This window comes from Phyllostomus hastatus, unplaced genomic scaffold (assembly GCF_019186645.2).
Source record: "Phyllostomus hastatus isolate PE091 unplaced genomic scaffold, TTU_PhHast_1.1 phas_scaffold_385, whole genome shotgun sequence".
In the NCBI taxonomy this organism is placed as follows: domain Eukaryota; kingdom Metazoa; phylum Chordata; class Mammalia; order Chiroptera; family Phyllostomidae; genus Phyllostomus; species Phyllostomus hastatus.
The window spans coordinates 2,937,547-2,956,348 of NW_025334026.1; the positions used below are offsets into that span (position 1 = coordinate 2,937,547).

At 40.4% G+C, this 18,802-nt stretch overlaps 1 protein-coding gene across 1 annotated transcript in view; it reads left to right on the forward strand.

The window, feature by feature from the left end:
- The window catches only part of ERCC4 (ERCC excision repair 4, endonuclease catalytic subunit), a 30,929-nt gene extending 14,738 nt beyond the window's left edge, over positions 1 to 16,191 (forward strand). The window contains exons 8-11 of the mRNA XM_045819571.1: positions 387 to 984; positions 2,934 to 3,026; positions 9,336 to 9,448; positions 11,987 to 16,191. Coding sequence (XP_045675527.1) covers positions 387 to 984; positions 2,934 to 3,026; positions 9,336 to 9,448; positions 11,987 to 12,720 — 1,538 coding nt within the window. The 3' untranslated portion in view covers positions 12,721 to 16,191. The remainder of the gene's footprint in view (positions 1 to 386; positions 985 to 2,933; positions 3,027 to 9,335; positions 9,449 to 11,986) is intronic.
- The last annotated feature ends 2,611 nt before the right edge of the window (positions 16,192 to 18,802 follow it).

Here is an 18,802-nt window from a genome sequence, read left to right on the forward strand (position 1 = left end):
AAGCCTAGAAAATCATCTGCAGCCAGACAGATGAAGAATAGTAACTTTTTAAAATAATTTCATGTTTAGCATTTGACTCTTTAATCCACTTGGAATTTATTTTGATGTATAAGATCCTCTGGAAATTATCACTTAAAAAGAGCTTCTTTAAAGCCTCCTTTATACCATGGCTATACTTTCATAAGATTAAATATTTCTGGCTTCAACTTCACTCAAAGCTTTACATAATCCTGCATCTAAGACCCCTTTTAAACAAATTGTAAATGTTTTATCTTTAGCACCAAGAGGTAAAATGTGCCTTCTTCATGAGGAAAGAGATGAGGGACCTGTGGGGAATAGGAAGACAAGTAAAGTAATAGTAACATAGCATCGTTTTCTAATTTTAGGTCAAGTACTTATTTGTGCAAGCGATGACCGAACGTGTTCCCAGCTAAGAGAGTACATCACTGTTGGAGCAGAGGCCTTCTTGCTGAGACTCTACAGGAAAACTTTTGAGAAGGATAGCAAAGCTGAAGAAGTGTGGATGAATTTCAGAAAGGAGGATGGCTTGAAGAGAATTAGGAAATCTAACAAAAGACCCAAAGACCCCCGCAAAAAAGAAAGAGCTTCTACCAAAGAAAGGACTCTGAAAAAGAAAAAACAAAGGTTAACTTTAACTCAGATGATGGGGAAATCTGAAGAACTTGAAGAGGAAGGGGATGGCAAGGAAGGATATCCTGGAGACTTAGGCAGTAGCCCAGAAAGCTGCTTAGAAGAAAGTAAGCCTGAGGAGTTTGAGTTAAACTTGTCATCAGATGCTGCTTATGGAATTCTAAAAGACCCCCTCACTATCATCCACCCACTTCTGGGTTGTAGCGACCCCTACGCCCTGACAAGGGTACTCCATGAAGTAGAGCCAAGATACGTGGTTCTGTATGACTCAGAGTTAACGTTTGTTCGTCAGCTCGAAATTTACAGGGCAAGTAGGCCCGGGAAACCTCTCAGGCAAGTTATAAAGAGTATGAACTGTGTCTTAAAGGCTTCAGATTCACAGTTTTGTTTTTAATACTCACCCAAGGACATGTTTATCGATTTTAGAGGGAAAGAGAGAAACATGGTTGGCCTCCCATAGGGGCCCTGACCAGGGATCAAACCCACCACCTAGGTATGTTCATGTTCCCTGACCAGGAATTGAACCTGCAACCTTTTGGTGTCTGGGATGGTGCTCCAACCAATTAAGCCACCTGGCCAGGGCTCACAGTTCTTTAGGATTTAACACAGAATCTATACCAGTTGCATGTGGGTTTTTCTCATCTTTAACATTCTGTTGTTACAATTTTGGTTACATTTATGAAACCTTATTTTACTTTCTGATGAATCTGGGAAGTTTGCATAGGAAAGCTATCTGCTGTAGAATAACAAAGAATCCAGGGCACTTCTTGGGTTCTCATTGCCTGCTGCTCTGCTGTTTTGTACCATGTTCTTTATGCATTGGTTTGCAGCTTATGAGGTGCTCTAGGAAATTTATAAAATCCTAACTTCTCCCCAAAATTAATATAATTGTGACTCAAGTAATTTCAATCTTCTAAAATCTCCTACTTCATACATTTTAAGTGACTTTTGAGTTACATTCACATAAAACTAAAGTATTTGAGGAATTATTGTACCAAGTTTTCTTGGATTTCAAGAAATATCAGATGAAAAATCTACAGAAATAGATGAGAAAATGATCCCTCCCAAAGAATATAGTGTTCTGGCTTTGCAATTATATGACGGGAAATAAACAGCAAAATTAACATCCTGGATGCAGTCTGAACCAAAAACAGAGCCAAAAGAAATTTTTCTAGCAGTTTAACAAATGCAACCTTTCAGAGTGGAGATGAATGGAGGAAGTGGATCAGAAATAATGCAGGATAAAGAGATTAAACAAAGCTGGTAAAATAATTATAGACTGGTAAACTTTTCATTCTTTGCTATTGATCAACTTTGTAGACAGCTTGTCTGTTCTTTGTGGCCTGAGAATAAAATAGTGTGATATTTGCAAACAAAATGTCAGACTGTTGAGGGACCTGGGAGTTCAACAGCTCGCTCTATCAGCCGGGACCTGGAGCCCACAGATGGTGAGTGACTTGCCCTCAGCCACCTGGCACACTCACAGGAGCACCAGGGTCTCAGGACTCACTGTCCAGTGGTCTCTTCCCTGTTCACACCTCAAAGAACCTAGAAAGATGAAGTCTAGAGGAAAAATCAAGGGCTTTTAAAATAGGAAAATGTCCTGATAGAAGGTGAAGAAATGGGACAGGAGAGGAGCTTGATTCATCTTCTTAGCAAGAAACAAGATAGAAAAGCAGATCTTTTCTAAGATGAAAGTATGTATCAAATTATTTCTTGAGGAGCCTGATATAATCCATATGTTTTCAGTGTCTGTGTGTTTATGTAAAATGTGCGATGACTTAGTTCTGTTAAGACATGAATAAAAAGAGCTGAGAAATTACTTATGAAGATAAAGGTCATATAGATTTCATTTGTTTATTTTTCACTAACTTGAACTTTCATAAGCTGGTTTTTATTACTACTGTCCAACTTTTTAAATGTTTATTTGGCAGGGATGCAAAGAAAAATTGTAAAAAGAGAAGCCACTGAGATTTTGTGTTTTTTGACTTGTTTATAGTTATAAGGAAAGAATTATTCTATCCCTCTAGTTATATTTCAGTGTTTACCTAAACTTTGTTCCTCCTTCTGGCAAAAGAAAAGAAACCCGTGTGGTAATGAGACCTTTAACAGGTGGGGTTTAGGCAGCTTAATTTCAGTAAGTATGTGATTAATGGAACCTTTTATCTTTAGTCAAATATTTATTATTTGAGCACTACACGTTGCTGATTTAAAATGCTATGTTCTTCCTTTCAGGGATTAAAGGTTTTTGCACTCTAAAAGAGCTCTGTCTTAACTTGCAGGGTTTACTTTCTTATATACGGAGGTTCAACTGAGGAACAACGTTATCTCACTGCTTTGCGGAAGGAAAAGGAAGCTTTTGAAAAACTCATAAGGTAATACATAGATCAGTATGAAAACACAAGTTGTATTGGAAGCCTTTCAAGATCCAGAAGCTTCTCTGGGTGGGGGCATATCTCATAGCCCTCTGGAAACCACTGGAAAGATGGGGAGGGGAAGAAGTTGGAGAGGCTCACATCAAAACCAATCAGGACAAATATGAGCATGTACTTCCTTTTTCTCCCCATCTCTTCACCATGTCCAATTGCTTTCCAGTGGTTTGCTAGGATATTAGAAATGTGAGGAGAACTGCTTTTCTGCTCGTAAAGAAATAAAACTGAAACACTACTTTTCTAAGAAATATGTTCTTAAAGTTCTATCTGCTCCTCCCCCATGCATAAGATTTCTCCTGTTCCTCTGAATTATGATTTTTTTTCTCCTTGTACAGTTTTCATTGTCTGTAGGTGGGTGACTGGTTGACTGTTTACTGGGAGATGCTGTTACCTCCCAGGCAGTTCAGATCGAAAGATCGCTCTGGGAAAATATTTTTGAAAAGGTGTGACATTTGTCTGAACATATGTCTACGCTTTTGAGAATGAGTATCCTTTAATGTTCTACATCCAGATAGGAAAAGCTGTTCAGTTTAGTATAAGGAAAATGTTTTTAAGTGAGATAGTCACAAACTGGATGGCTACCTCTCAGCCCTGCAAATGTTTGAGAATCTTATAAATCCCACCAGGGATGTTGTGAAGGAAAACACAGCTTTGTGAGAGAAGATGATCTCTAAGGGGCCTCAGAAGCCAGGGCAGGGGCTGGACAGGGCATCCTTGAGCAGAGGCAGAGGAAAGGCGAACCAGAAGAGACTGTGACCTGGGCTGAGTGTGACTGGGCCATACCCATCTTCCAGGCCACAGACACTGGCACTGTATCAGTGGCAGTGAGAAGGCAGAGATCATTTTCAGTGGCAGGTAGCCTGAAATTTCAAAGTGGACAACCATCCTTCAACACTGGCTGAGGACTCTCAGCATATGCATGAAACATGCACGGCCCACACAGGGTCCCTCCCCTGCAGACCCTCTGTGATGGTGGCATGCCTTGTTGATGGATTCTTCCAGTGCCTAGTCACACAGTTATTGGTCAGTCCTTTCTGCCTATGAATATATATTTTCTCTTTAATAGTTTATTTTATTGTATTTTTTTCCATTGCCACATATCCCCTTTATACCCTGTTCCACCTCCACCTGCCCTCCTCCCCAACCTCACAATCACCACACAATTGTTCATGTCCATGAGAAAATATGTTTTATTTTTTAAAAAGATTTTATTTTTAGAAAGAGGGAGGAAGAAAGAGAAAGAGAAACATCAATGTGTGGTTCCCTCTCCTGCACCCCGTACTGGAGACCTGGCCCACAACCCAGGCATGTGCCCTGACTGGGAATCAAACCAGTGACCCTTTGGTTCGCAGGCTGGTGCTCAATACACTGAGCCACACCAGCCAGGGCAGAAAATAATTTTTCTATTAACATGCTCTGTGGAATAGTTTATATGGTATATGTGTATGTATGTGTTTTTAGAAAAAATGTTTCTGAAAGAGCTGTAACAAACAGTGTTATATAGGCTACTTGTTCTTGTCCAGAGTTTTTAGTGCCTCTCTCTGTCTTTCAGATCATTACTCTCCCAAGACTCAGTCAACAGATATTTATTGAGCATCTATTATGTGCTAAGCCCTGTGCTAATATTAAAGTGCTTAAGTTAACAGTGGTACAGAAAAAGTCTCTGCCCTCCTAGAGCTTGTCCTCTAATGGAAAAGACAACCATTAAATGATTAAGCATTGAATGAATATTATTATAAGTAGATGTGTGCAGCGTGCACCTGGCTGAAAAGGTAAAGGACACAGGTGTACTGAGAGACTGTCAAAGAGATCTAGCCCAGTGTGGCGATCAGGGGCAGCTTCACCAGAGAAGTGATATTTGGGCTGATAAATGAAGAATGTGTACTAGTTGCTGGGTAGACGGGGTCGACATGGGGGTTGTGATGAGCAAGGATGTTTGTGAAGGCTCAGAGGTGCAAGAGGGCTGCTAAGGTTTTAAGATTTGGCTCTAAAGACGATACGACACCACTGAAGGTTCTAAGTAAGAAAGTGACATCAAACCGAGGAGCAGGGAACATCATCATATGGCTATTGCGATGGTCTGATGAAAAAAGGTCATGACCAAGAGCCATTTGAAGAGAGAGGAACAGATTTAAGAGATATTTAGGAGATAGAATCAGAGAATTGGTGATACTGGATGTGGGCCAGTACCTCCTAACCATTTCTCCACTCTTTTTAAAACATCCTTTGCCTTTAGCACATAAAGCTAAAATATTCAAATTAGGCTATAGGTGTTCATGTTGAGGATCCCCAAGGCCACCGTGAGGCCCAGTGATTCACTGAAAGGACCCATGGGAATCAGAAAAACGGGTATCGCACGGTCGTGGTGTGTTACAACCACATGAGGGTACCAGTGAGAATGAGCCAAGGGAAGGAACACATGGGGCAAAAGCCAGGCACAGGCTCCTGGGTGTCCCTTCCCAGTGGAGTCACACCAATGTCTAACTCTCCCAGTGGCAGTGTGTGACAGCACACACTAAGTATTGTCTGCAGGGACACTCTCCTAAGCCTTGGGGTCCAGCGTTTTTATTGGGGGTCAGTCACATGGACACAGAGTCCCAACCTGACAGACTGCACCTCTGAAGCAAAAACTCATGTTAGCATAGAGCATCTGATCCAACTGGTACTGTGTGGCCCCAGGCCTCAGACACATGAAAACCAGGCAGAATATTCCAGGGGCTCAGAGTTCACTCCCAGAGGCTGGCCAAGGACCAGTCCTAGGAGACAGGCCTTTCTTGGGAATGCACAGGGTTTGAGCAGCCTGAGCTCTCTGAGTTAACCCTTTCCTTACACGGTGTTATAGCTTGAGGAACTGGTCAAATGTGGGGAGAAAGGCACCTGAGGATGTGAGCTTTTATGCTTGAGGCTGCCTCTTCCCCAGCACATCAGGAAACCCAACCTTAAGAAGACTACTTTTAATAGATTGTAGCAAGATGTTGGGGACTCCATGTCATTGCCAGCTTATATAAGTGATTCTGTACATCAAAGGGCTCAGTGACACAGTGTGAATAAGCCTGGCACTTACAGGAAATTGTACTCATCAGGACCCGGAATATGGACTGCCTCCTACATTTCAATCTATACGACAATTTCCATAGCTGATTTTAATGCAATTTTATCTATGGTCTGGCATAATTTTCTAAATTCTCTCAATGGTGATTGTCTACGTATTAGAAGTTAGATCTTCCCACATTACATAGCAGAGAGTTACACTATTTAGAATCTTCGGATATTTACTTTCCCAGAAAACCTGGGGAATTTGAGAAGTGTTTGTTTTGAAAAGAAAAATATATGTGAGGTGGATTGCAGAAAGACCATTTGCACTGAACCTTTACTTGGAGAAAAATTTAATGGCAGAGTCAGATAATGTGCCTTGCCAGGACCTCCATGGGTGATATTGTAAGAATAAAAGCAGTGCGACTATTTTAAATAACTAGAGAAGAATGAAGCAAGCGAGCTGGCAGTGAAAAGATTGTTTGACTGGACTGAAGATCAGTAGATTACAGATGAGTAAAGAGAAAAAAGATTGCACTTTTGAGTATTGATAATAAAATGCTCCCTAGGAGAGAAAACTTTATTACTATAGAAAAAATAATAATAAAATTGTGAGTATACATAGTTTTTGAGAGGTCACTGCTTTTCAGAGGAAGAGGTCACACTATTTGAAATGTTACAGTTAGAAAATATCATCACAGAATAGGTTAGCTTGAAGGCTTGAATAAATGCCTGTTTGAAGAGACTTCTCATTCAGTGCCTCCTCCCTTCGTTGTCTTGTACAAGCTATTCAAAGTGTCACTGAAGATGTTAAAGCAAAAATAAGAAGCCTCGGTACATTAGGTGGAAATAGGAATCTGAATTTTAAAATTATTATTTTGTGCCTATCACATGGAGTAATGAATAGTTATGCTAAACGTTGAAAGCAAGGGACTGAATATTTACAGTTGTGGCAAATTTCTGTTAAATTAGCCCTGGCTGGTGTAGCTCAGTGGATTGAGCACAGGCTCAAACAAAGGGGTCACCAGTTCAATTCCCAGTCAGGGCACATGCCTGGGTTACAGACCAGGTCCCCAGTGGGGTCCACATGAGAGGCAACCACACATTGATGTTTCTTTCTCTCTCTTTCTCCTTCCCTTCCTCTCTCTTTAAAAATAAATAAATAAAATCTTTAAAAAATTTTTTGTTAAATTAATTTGAGTTACTGTTAAGGAAGACTAAATATTTCCTTCACAATTGTGGCTTCATTTCAGTAGTACATTTTTTCTCCAATTCAATTCGCAGTTTGTTACAACAACTCATGGTAAACTAGCTATTTTATTTCACAATATTAATTGAAACAGTTGTGGGATCATTTGAAAGTAACCTTCAGTTTTTAGCATAATCATGGGTAACTGGAGGATGAGGTTGCCATAGGATAAGAAAGCACACTTACAAGAACAGCTAACCCTGTGTGGTGCTCGTTATGTGCCAGGCACTGTTCCGAGTGCCTTACCTGGCATGTGTAATCCTTATAAGAAGTCCTTTGAGGTAGGTTTTATCATTATCCCAATTTTATAGATGAAATCGAGGCACTGAGCGATTAAATGACTTGCCTAAGGCTGCACAGCCAGTAAGTGGTTTCAAATAAAACATAAAGACCATCCAGAGTCTGCACTGTAGCCATGCCGGCAAGCCACTCCCAGAGCACAGCTTAGTCAGGACACTGGAGGGCCCCGTGTACGTACATAGCCTAGTCAGTAAAGAACGGAAATGAAGAGAGAAAAAATCCCCGATGCTAACTGGAATGTTGAAGAAAAAGACATTGGAGAGCAGTAATTGTTTTGAGGGGTTGATTGGCCCCTTGTCCTTAACTAGAGTCCAGTAGACGCAAAGGAACAAAAACAAGTGGCTGCCAGAGCCAGCGCCATCGCAGAGAATTTTCCAGCAGGCAGCACTTGACGCCGGTGTTGAGAGTAAGGAGGAAAAGTGGAACTGGAACTGTGGACTTGTGACCTATGTATAAAATGTTGTATCGAATATAACTGTGTATTTGTATATTGTTTCAAATTGTATAGAAATTGAAATTATATTTTCTATTCATTAGTAGTATCATTTAATGGTGCCCTGCTCCAAAACTTTATCATCCAGCGTGGTTGGAGACTTGGTCCTTCTGGTTTCATTTCCTTCCATTGGGAAAATCTTTGTTGTTTGAACCCTTGTTGAGAGTATTAGTTGATATTGAAGATTTGTCTTCTGTTTCACCCTACCCTAGTCTCTTATTGCAGTTTATTCTACATCTCCTCCCCGCCCCATGGTTTCCTCAACTCAGTTGCAAGCCATACAAGGGAAGAGAGAAGCCTTATACATCTCTCCTGTCGTGCCTTGCACTGACGACACACAGTACTTGCCACCTCATGAATTGAATGTAACATGCTTTACTGGTTTTGAAAAATAAGACTATAGCAAACCTGGCTTACTCTTTCTTTGGTTTTGGGCAACCTTGTCACAGCGGTAGCTCCTGATTACAGATCTTCGTCATGACCGTGTAGTCCTGTTGATCTACAGGTGTGAGGTGCTGAGCTGCCTCGAAGACAGGAGTCACCATGTCACCATGTTTGGGTGCAGAGTGCCTGGCACAGCACATGGGGGCACTCCCTAGATGTTTTTAAATACGTGCACCAGTGACCGAATCAGTGCTGCTTAACCTGAGGTGTTGATTTTTTATTGTTGTTTAAATCTCTGCCAGAAATTTGCTTTCTTGAATTAATCATGATTTTCCTTGAAAATTGAGAGTGTTTAATGGAGTTTTTAAAATCAAAGTTCTATCATGTATGTTTTCATTTTCTAAAATTGATTTTTAACATCCCTATTTATGATTACCCTGAAAATATTGGAATATAAATGATTTAAATTATTTTTAATGCTCAATAACACATTAGCATGCTCTTATAAAAAGTCTCAATGATCTCTCTGCAACATTTTTTACATGCTCACTTCATGGCTGAACGTGTTTGAAGGACATATAGAATAGAAAGCGAACAGCAGCCTTTTTAACCCTGGGCAACAGGAAGTGGTACCCAGCTAAACGTTCCCTCTGGTGCCCATCACTTGTCTGGGCATATCGACCTCTAACGTATTTCTTACACTTTCTTTTACTGCAGTGGCCACGTAGATCACTTTTTATATTATAATTTGCAAAAGTTGTTTAAAATGGTTTTTTTTTTTCTTTTCTCCCAGGGAAAAGGCTAGCATGGTTGTCCCTGAAGAAAGGGAAGGCAGAAATGAAACAAACCTAGACCTGGTAAGAGGCTCTGTGTCTACAGGTGTTCCCATCGACTCGCGGAAAGCAGGTGAGTCCCACCCTCCTGTTGCTAGTTCCAGAGTTTATGTGCAGAGACTTGGTTTTTCTCAACAAACTTAAAAATGGGTGTCTGCTCCAATGCCCTAGTCTCAGCTCTGCCATTTATTAACCATGGGTCCTTCCTGAGTCTAACTAAGGCTTTTCACCTGTAATGTAAAGGGAGTATATTTGATGCACCCAGCTTAGAAATTAGTTCTGTTCCAGCATTGCTTTTAGTTGTGGTTGGTTGAGACTCTAAATGTACTTTTGCAAAGAAACTTTTGTAAATAGTGATTAGGTTCTTATCTTAACTGGAAGAAGCCAGTTTAACCAGAGATAATAGATAAGAGTTATTTAGGTACCTTCCCACTTGCCTTTCTGGATTTGTTTGTTGCTCCTTGGCACTTTTCCAGGAGTGTGGTGCTCTCCTGTCTTGCAGTACGTGAACTGTGGTAGACCACCAAGACCTGCTGAACTCCAAGCACATTGTGATCGAGTAATAACCATTTCCTCTTCCCCATATCCCATTTCCCTGTAGCAACAGCTGAGATCAGCCAAGTGACATGAGAAAAGCAATATGATTGAATTGATGTAACCTTTGATAGGGCCAAGCACAGTTAGAGCAGTGGGTCTCAGAATCTAGTGTACCCAAGAATAACCTCAGATGCTTGCCCAAACTGTGGATTTATAGACCTCAGTCAGTAGACATACCAATTCAGTAGATCTGAAATGGAGTCAGCGTCTCAGGGGCTTCTGGTGGAAGTGGTCCTTGGATCATCCTTTGGGAAACAATGCCTCAGAGCATCTAGGTCTTTTGGAATAAAATTCCTATTAACTTGAACAGGTTGCTGACACTTCATGCAGAACACTTCAGAATGTAAGGCAGTATGAAGGAAGAAAGACCTGAGTGTGCAGCTACCACTCAGAAAGCTACTCAGAAGTCTGTCCTGTGAGTTCAGTCCTCTAAGCCCTATGTTAGTTTCCTATGGCTGTTGTAACAAATCACCACTTAGTATCTTGAAACAACGCACATTTGTTATGTTACAATATTATCTTACAATTCCAAAGTCCAGTGGGTCTCCAGGCTAAAATGAAGGTGTTGGCAAGCCTGTGTTCCTCCTGGAGGATCTAGGGGAGAGTCCCCTTCCGTTCCAGGTTTGGAGGCTGCCTGCATTCCTTGGCCCCCTCAACCACCTTCAAAGCCAGCAGTTCCAACTCTAACTTTCCTACTTTTCTCTTTCACGTATAAAGACCCGTGGGCCCACCTGGATAATCTGAAATAATCTCCCAATCTTAAAATCGGTAATTTAATTATATCTGCAGAGTCCCTTTTGTCATGTAAAGCCACATATTTGCAGGTTCCCAAGATTAGGACATGGACATCTTTGTGGGCCATCATTCTGCCTACTTCAGCCCTTGTACAGCCCTTAAGCCAAAAGCACTAGCATCCCAAGAGCTCATTAAAATGCAGTCTTAGACCCTATCCCAGACTAAATGCAGGGGTTGGCAAAAGGTAGGTTCACAGGTGTAATACAAATGAATACAATTATTAATAAATAATAATATAAGAATGAACTCTATTTTGTGTACTCACAGCTATAAACCTACTTTTGCCCACTCCTCTTTACCATATGATTTCACTTATATGTGAGATATGAAACAGAAGGTAATAAATGAAAAAACAAAGCAAACTCATAGACACACACAATAGTATGGTAGTCAGCAGAGGAAAGGGGGTCGGGGGAGGGGCGGGAGGGTAGAGGGCACACATGGCGGCAGAGGGCTCTAGACTTCGGGTGGTGAGCACACAGTGCAGCGCACAGATGTGTGTCATGGAGTCATACACCTGAGACTTGCATACTGTTATTGAGCAGTGCCACCCCAATAAATTTAATTTTTGTGAAAAAAAAAGAGAAATCTGGGTGGTAGGAATTAAAAAAAAACAAGAAGAAGAATCTTCTCTTTAACATAACCCTGGAAGATTCACATGCACATCAGAGTGTGAGAGCTCTGTTTTATAGCGTTTTTGTTTTTCCTGCCTCCTTCCATTTTCCCATCTCTGGACTCATTGATCACAAGCACTCAAATATTGGTACAAGCACTCAAAGTTCCAAAATTGTTCACAACAGCTCATAAGGTGATTTATACAGCAAGCATTTTTAGGCAACTACTGTGTGCCAGGCTGTGTCCTAGGAATTGGGAATACAACGATCAGTAAAATGGGGTCAGTACAATGGCAAGGGACTATAGGGGAACTACAGAGGGAAAATTATAGCGAAATGCTGGTATTTATGGATCATTATAAGTAAGGAACCACCCATTAGTTCTAATTTTCCTACTAGTTCTATGTAGTTGAAGAGAAATTGCCTTTATTTACTCTGTATATAGCCTTTTTGAAAATAGAGGAAAATATGGAAAAAGAACACAGTATTTTGGAACCATGCATCATAGATTAACAATAGAAACATAATTTTAAACTTTAATTGTTATATTTCATCTTTGCAAGTTGTTCCTCAGTGACAGTACTTAAAATGCTTTTTCTTAATAGGTGGCCAGGAGCAGAAAGGCACACAGCAGACGATCGTAGTGGATATGCGTGAGTTTCGAAGTGAACTCCCATCTCTGATCCACCGCCGGGGCATCGACATCGAGCCAGTGACCTTGGAGGTTGGAGATTACATTCTGACTCCAGACATGTGCGTGGAGCGCAAGAGCATCAGTGATTTGATCGGCTCCTTAAACAACGGCCGCCTCTACAGCCAGTGCATCTCTATGTCCCGTTACTACAAGCGCCCAGTGCTTTTGATCGAGTTCGACCCCAGTAAGCCCTTCTCTCTCATTGCCCGAGGTGCCTTCCATCAGGAGATCTCCAGCAACGACATTAGTTCCAAACTCACACTCCTCACCCTTCACTTCCCCAGACTCCGGATCCTCTGGTGTTGCTCCCCTCATGCCACCGCGGAGTTGTTCGAGGAGCTGAAACAAAATAAGCCACAGCCTGATGCAGCGACAGCCATGGCTGTTACCGCAGATTCTGAAACCCTCCCTGAGTCAGAAAAGTATAATCCTGGCCCCCAGGACTTCTTGTTAAAAATGCCAGGGGTAAATGCCAAAAACTGTCGCTCCGTGATGAGCCATGTTAAGAACATTGCAGAATTAGCAAGCCTGTCACAAGACAAGCTCGCAAGTATCCTGGGGAACGCTGCAAATGCTAAGCAGCTTTATGACTTCATTCACACCTCTTACACAGAGATTCTGTCTAAAGGGAAAGTGAAAAAATGAACAATGGTGGCTGTTTTCCTACCCCGTGACTGTGCTTTTCAGCTGTTCTTTGCCAGCCATAATAGATCGTTATTAATTATTAGCTCAGCATCTCATTCTCTTCCAGTGTTTTTAATGATTGTGCTGTTTCCTAGTTGAGTGGATCAGAAGCTAAGGTTCCTCCCTGAACTTTGCATTCAGACATCTTTTCTGACTTGCCTGTGCCCGGTCTCCTCCCTTCCTGTGCCGGCCATGCCAGGTGTGTGTGTTCAGTTTTTAAGCAAGGTGTGTCAGGATCAGGTAATGTTTCTGTAAGTGCTTACAGAAGGCCGCTTTGGAGACAGCCAAAGTTTGTCTCCTACCCAAACTGATAAAACACACAATCAGTTGTGTCCTCACCCTCTGTCCACAGAGATACCCCGGAATACTGAGGAGGAAACGTCTCTTTGCCATTCCCCACCAGTTTCTCTCCTCCACATCTTTGTCCATGGCGTACTTCTCCCACCTCTGAGAAAACTGCATGGGGACTGCCGCCTGATGAGCTAAGACAGCCACCTCTGAAACTGGCTGGTTGATTTCCTAGACACCTGAATAGATGTCAGTGTAGCACTCCATATCATTCAAAACCAGCATTTTTAAAACATAAAATGAATTGCCTATTTATAGAATTTAATGCTGTAGTTGAGGAACCCTCAGAATTCTCTGTTTTTACTGTGATATTTAAACTCCTAAAGATTTGGTTTTCCTTCCTTGAGACAAAAAACTGTAAATATATGGAAAATCAATGCATAGATTATATAAAAATTCTAAAGAAATATATACGTATTTAAAAATTCATAAAGAAAACAATCTCATTCTAAACCTGATTGATCTCATTTTGCTCTTTACTGGTGTGTATGTACGGGACATTCAGAGCATCTCTGTGCAGTTTTTAAACTTTTATACTTAAATATTATTAACTTAGGTATTATGCACATACTTAGCAATGAGTGGCAATTTTTCTACCTCAAGAGCTGATGTAGACGTCTATTCCGAGAGCCATACCACACAGCTGGGTGCTCCAGCGGTGTCAACCGTGCTCTCATTCCACACAGCTAAGCCTAGCGGAGACCGTGGGCCCTGGAGCACAGACATGGTCGTCAGCTTCCACTCACGTGCTTTTAACTGTCCTCTCCAGACTGAGCCATACTGACACCTCGATTTCTTGGTATGTTAACGTATGTTAATACAGTTAAAGTGTATGTGGGTTTTGAACTCTGTACAGAATGCTGCCAGAATGGGTTGAGGGTTATCAAAGAGCCCCGTTGGTTATTGTAGAACTCTGTACAGTGGTTTGGAGGGTAGAGAAGAGGACAAGAAACAGAAATTAGTTTAAGATAAAGATTTGAGCTACCCACAAATTTTGTCCCAGGGTTAGAAATATACCCTTGACAATAGAAAACAAAAATGTCAGATACGTTTCACTTTTGTATGTGTTTCTTTATCTAAGACTTCAACTGTAATTAAAATTGCATTCAAAAAGGCATACCACCTGCCCTAACTGGGTGGTTCAGTTGGCTGAGACTCTGATACACTAAAAGGTCACAGGTTCAATCCCCAGTTGGGGCGTGTATAGGAGGCAGCCGATTGATATTTCTCTCTTACATCTCTCTCCCCCCTGCTCTAAAAAATTAGTAAACATACCTCAAGTGAGGATTTTAAAAAAAGGCATACCACCTCAGTCACAGTTATTATCATTTTTCTTCACACTATTCTAGCACTTCCACTTGAGATATGTAATTTCTATTATTTTTGTAAAACTACCAGTTTAAACAATCCTAGTTACTAGTACAACAGCAACAACAGTGTAATTGTATTCAGAAAGCCAGCGTCCTCTGGCTCGAATGTTGTTACTTGCTGCTGTACTTAGTGGACATTTGAAGAGAGGTGCACAATCTCGTGTGTGTTTGAATTATGAGTGATATTTGCTAATGGACTCTTAACACGGTCCTTACAGATGAAAGACTCTCACTGCCATTTCCTCTTCCAACTAAATATGCAGGGTCTGGCACAAATAATGCTCCCTTTTCATTACAAAACCATAAACATGTAACTCTATAACATAACAATATCACGCTCAAGCACACTATTGACATTTTAGGTGAAATGTTCAAATTAAGACTATAAATTACTGCACCATATTATTAGCCTACCAACCACACTCAAGCAGGCCTCACTTCTGCCAGACCCTGTGTGGATATTTCAATGTGTCTCCAGTTGTGGAACCCTTTAATACAACCATCATTTACTTTCATTGAATATTTTTACAAATTTTTACAATCTTTGGCAGAACTAGAAATGCACAGTTGAAAAATCACTTAATTTTCTAGCATAACTTTGTTAGTTTTGCCTCTTTTAAAATCATAAATATCCAATATACATATGAACTCATGCTTAACTTTTTAACTTTTTTTAAAAACTGGAGATCAGTATTATTCTACTTTATAAGTGTTTTACATAAAAACTTGAGCATATGGGATACTGTGAGAAATTGTTTGTTTTGTTTGTTTAAATTACTGTGCCTGTCTTCATATTTCTTAAAATTATACAAGAAGAAAGCATTTTTAATACCGGCCATAAGTAATGTCCTTTTGGCAGTAAGTTGCTATTTCTCCATTCCGAGGCTTAGACTATATGGCTATGTGTGTTTTCGTACATCCAGAATGCAACTTCCCAGCTCCCAAAAGACTAAAAATAATTGTCCCATTCCTCAGTCCATCGGGAACATAGAGGGTTAAGTCGAGATTTGATCGTTCTGACAATATAAAGTTAACAAGTGGCCTTGGGCAGGAAAACCTGCACTGAAGCAGATCTGGACAAGTGGGTGGGGCGAAGAAGCAGCAGTACTAGTCTCCACTTTTGTTTTTCAAGCTTAATTTGATTTTCCTTTGGCTCAGAAAACTCTTTAGGGAAATTGCCTTCTCTTTGGTGTTCAGTTTAACCTAGAAATGTCCTCTTAAAAACCAACATTGTAGGAAAATTCTTTTCTCAGGCTTGAGTATATGAAAACTTACCCAGACTTCCGCACAAGTTGTCATTTTTCTTCATTATTTCACTTTGTAATTTGGTTCATAGCTCTTTCCTGATTGATTCTCAACTTCAGTACTTAACTTACCATCTTTATCCATAGGTTTTTGGTGGCCTACAGCACCGGTGTTGGTTGGTTTAAGGGTGTATGTAAGCCAAAATTTGGATGGGCTGGAGACATAACTGATTTATATCAATTTGTAACAGTTTGTGTGTTTTTAATAAAATGTATATTTATTCAGTATTTTCCTCAGCATTCTGTGGGTGAACTAAAAATAACAATGTATACTTGAAAGGACATAAATTCCCAATGCTTTATATTTACCATTGTGTTATATATAATTTTTAAAACAGAATATTTAATTTGGCTACTTTTTTGTTCTGCAGAGTAAGTGATTAAAGATGAACTGCTCTTTGAACAACTGCTATTGTGTTTGATGTGATTGGTAAATCCAAAATCTAAGGCTTTAGTATATTTTTCTTTTGGTGGTTTTTTATTTTGTAGCAGTTCTTTTCAAGGAAGAAAAAAACTATTCTCCTGAAAATACTCATTTGTTGACAAGTAATGAATATGTGGTGAGCAGAGTGCCTGGGACATCTTAACTCAACACAGATTCATCTCCTACCATCCCGACTCAGATGTTTTTGTTCCTTCAACTTCAAAGTTGAAAGAAGTGAATTATCATTTTGACACATCTAGAATCTATTGTAATCCCTTAACAAGTTTAATTATTAGTTAACTAATTGGCTCATTTCCATGATTTAATTATTGTTGCTTCTGCTTTAAAATATAGAACCAAATCCCCTTTTAACAAGGCATAAGATAGGTTATTTCTCAAAATGTTCTAATGTTGTAATAAAGACTCTCCTAGAATAATGAACTCTTTTTTTAATAGTAGTGACATAACTCACATTCACTGCGAGCTTAAGCGTTCCCATTTAATCCTCATAACAAAACCGTGAAGGTGCTGCTATTTAAAATCCTCTTTACTCTTGTGCAACTGAGGCCTAGAGACATTAAGTGATTTGCCTGTTGATGGAAACACCACCTGAACCCAAAAGTCTCACTCCAGAGTCCACGGTGAAACACTGGGGATGAGTGGCGGGAGGAGGGAATGGGAGACTGGTTCGTGTCCACTTTTATGTGTCTAATTACAGATGTGTCATAGAAAAAGCAAATTGGTTTGCTTCCACACAGCTCAGTTAATAGTTTTAAGAGCAAGTATGCAAAACTTGGAAGGAGGTCAAAGAGAATACTGAGTAACCTCTCCATGAAGAACTGGATGTTGTTCAGTGGTCTGTGCCTCCTGGGGATTATCTGATTTTCTAGGGCTGTAAACCTTTTGTTGACTGATTAGGAATGCCATTTTGCAACTTTATAAGAATAGACAGGTTAACCTGTAGAAAACCCACATAGCAAAACAGGTAACCCCCAACTTTTCGAAAGTTTACATTATGCCCCTTCCCTTTTACAAAAGTTCATAATACTGCTTTCATTCGCCGAAAGAAATCCAAAGAGGATTTTTCTCTATTTAGGGAAAAAGACAAAAATAGCATTTAGCATTTGTTTTGCAGCAAGTTATTATAGAGGCAGTGAGCACCGGGAGTGGAGGGCGTGGCCCTGTCCAGTTCCTGCCCCCAGGAACCATACTCCGCATCCAGCCCCCACCGTTTTAAACAATGTCTGTGAGCACCTGAACTTTGTCTGGATCTATTTTGTGCATATTTTATCAAGACAAGTCCTTAAGGTGTCAGAAAAGCCTAAGACAGCTTGTGAGGGTCTTGTACTTACTATAAAACTGGACGTGATTAAGCATTTTGATCACTCTGAACAAAATAAAGACATTGTACCTCTGTTGAATATGGGTCTGGGGATGCTCAAAACTTTTTCCGTATATTATTAATGGTATTTGCTTCTTTGCATCATGCCGTTTGGCTTACAAAAGCTTTCGTGGGAACACTCTGCCTTCAGATGGCAAGGGACACCTGCACAAGGGGCTCCTGTCCGGTGGCATCACAAAAGTTACTGCCAGTGGGACAGGAGTCAGTTCTGTATTTCTATCTCTGCATTCCTTGACTGACCAACTATGAATCTCTGGATCCCTGAATTTTCTTTTGAATCAGTCTTAACATCTTATTGCCTTCCTCATTAATTGAATCAAATAAAATCTTTGACTTTCTTAATATTTGTATGAGAGTCATGTCGTGACTTCTTGAAAATTATACTTTGCAAGTGGTATTGGCAACATGAGCTCCCATATAATAATAAAATCATATTTCCAGCCTCATTCATCCTAAAGGTGAAGCTTGTAAACTAGAAAATGGATTATATATTATATCCACATGTATATATATGAACTGTACTCTGATGCTCAATATTAAGGACTATAAAGATCTCATTATTAAAAACTAAAATGGATCAACTAAGAACTATGGCATCATTTTAAGATGCTGACTGTGTGGACCCATTTTTCATTTTGTTTTCAAAAGCAAAATGGAATATTTAATCTGAGTTGTTTTTTTCTGCGTAGCCATTAACTACCAGTGTTAAAGAGACTGACTCATGAATGAGAAAGACAAGGAATTTTAGATATCCCCAAGGATCTGTTTACATGACGAAGATGTTTGTACATCGGAACAGCACTCCTTCCAGGCCCAGGAGACAGGTAAACAAAACCAAGTTGTGATCTCAACCACGGGGAGTTTCGAGGGATTCATGAAAATGGTAAATAAACCAGGTCCAAGGAAATGGTGGCATCCTACATCTGAGAAGATGGTATTTAGAAAGAGACACTTTCTGTAATTATGAGCTCCAGGATGTGGTGTTAGTGAGAGAATGCCCCTTGCTGACTAAGAGATTTGCTTCCCCATGCAGTTTCTGTGGAGCGTGATGCTCAGCAGAGGCCTCGGGGAAAAGGTGGTTGAGCAGGCTAAGGGAGTCGTGACTGGGCAGGTTTGTTTCTGGCAGGAGGCAGTCATTGCACAGGGCAGAGGGCTCTCTGGACTGGAGGCTGCAACAGTCCCTGCCCTCAAGGGG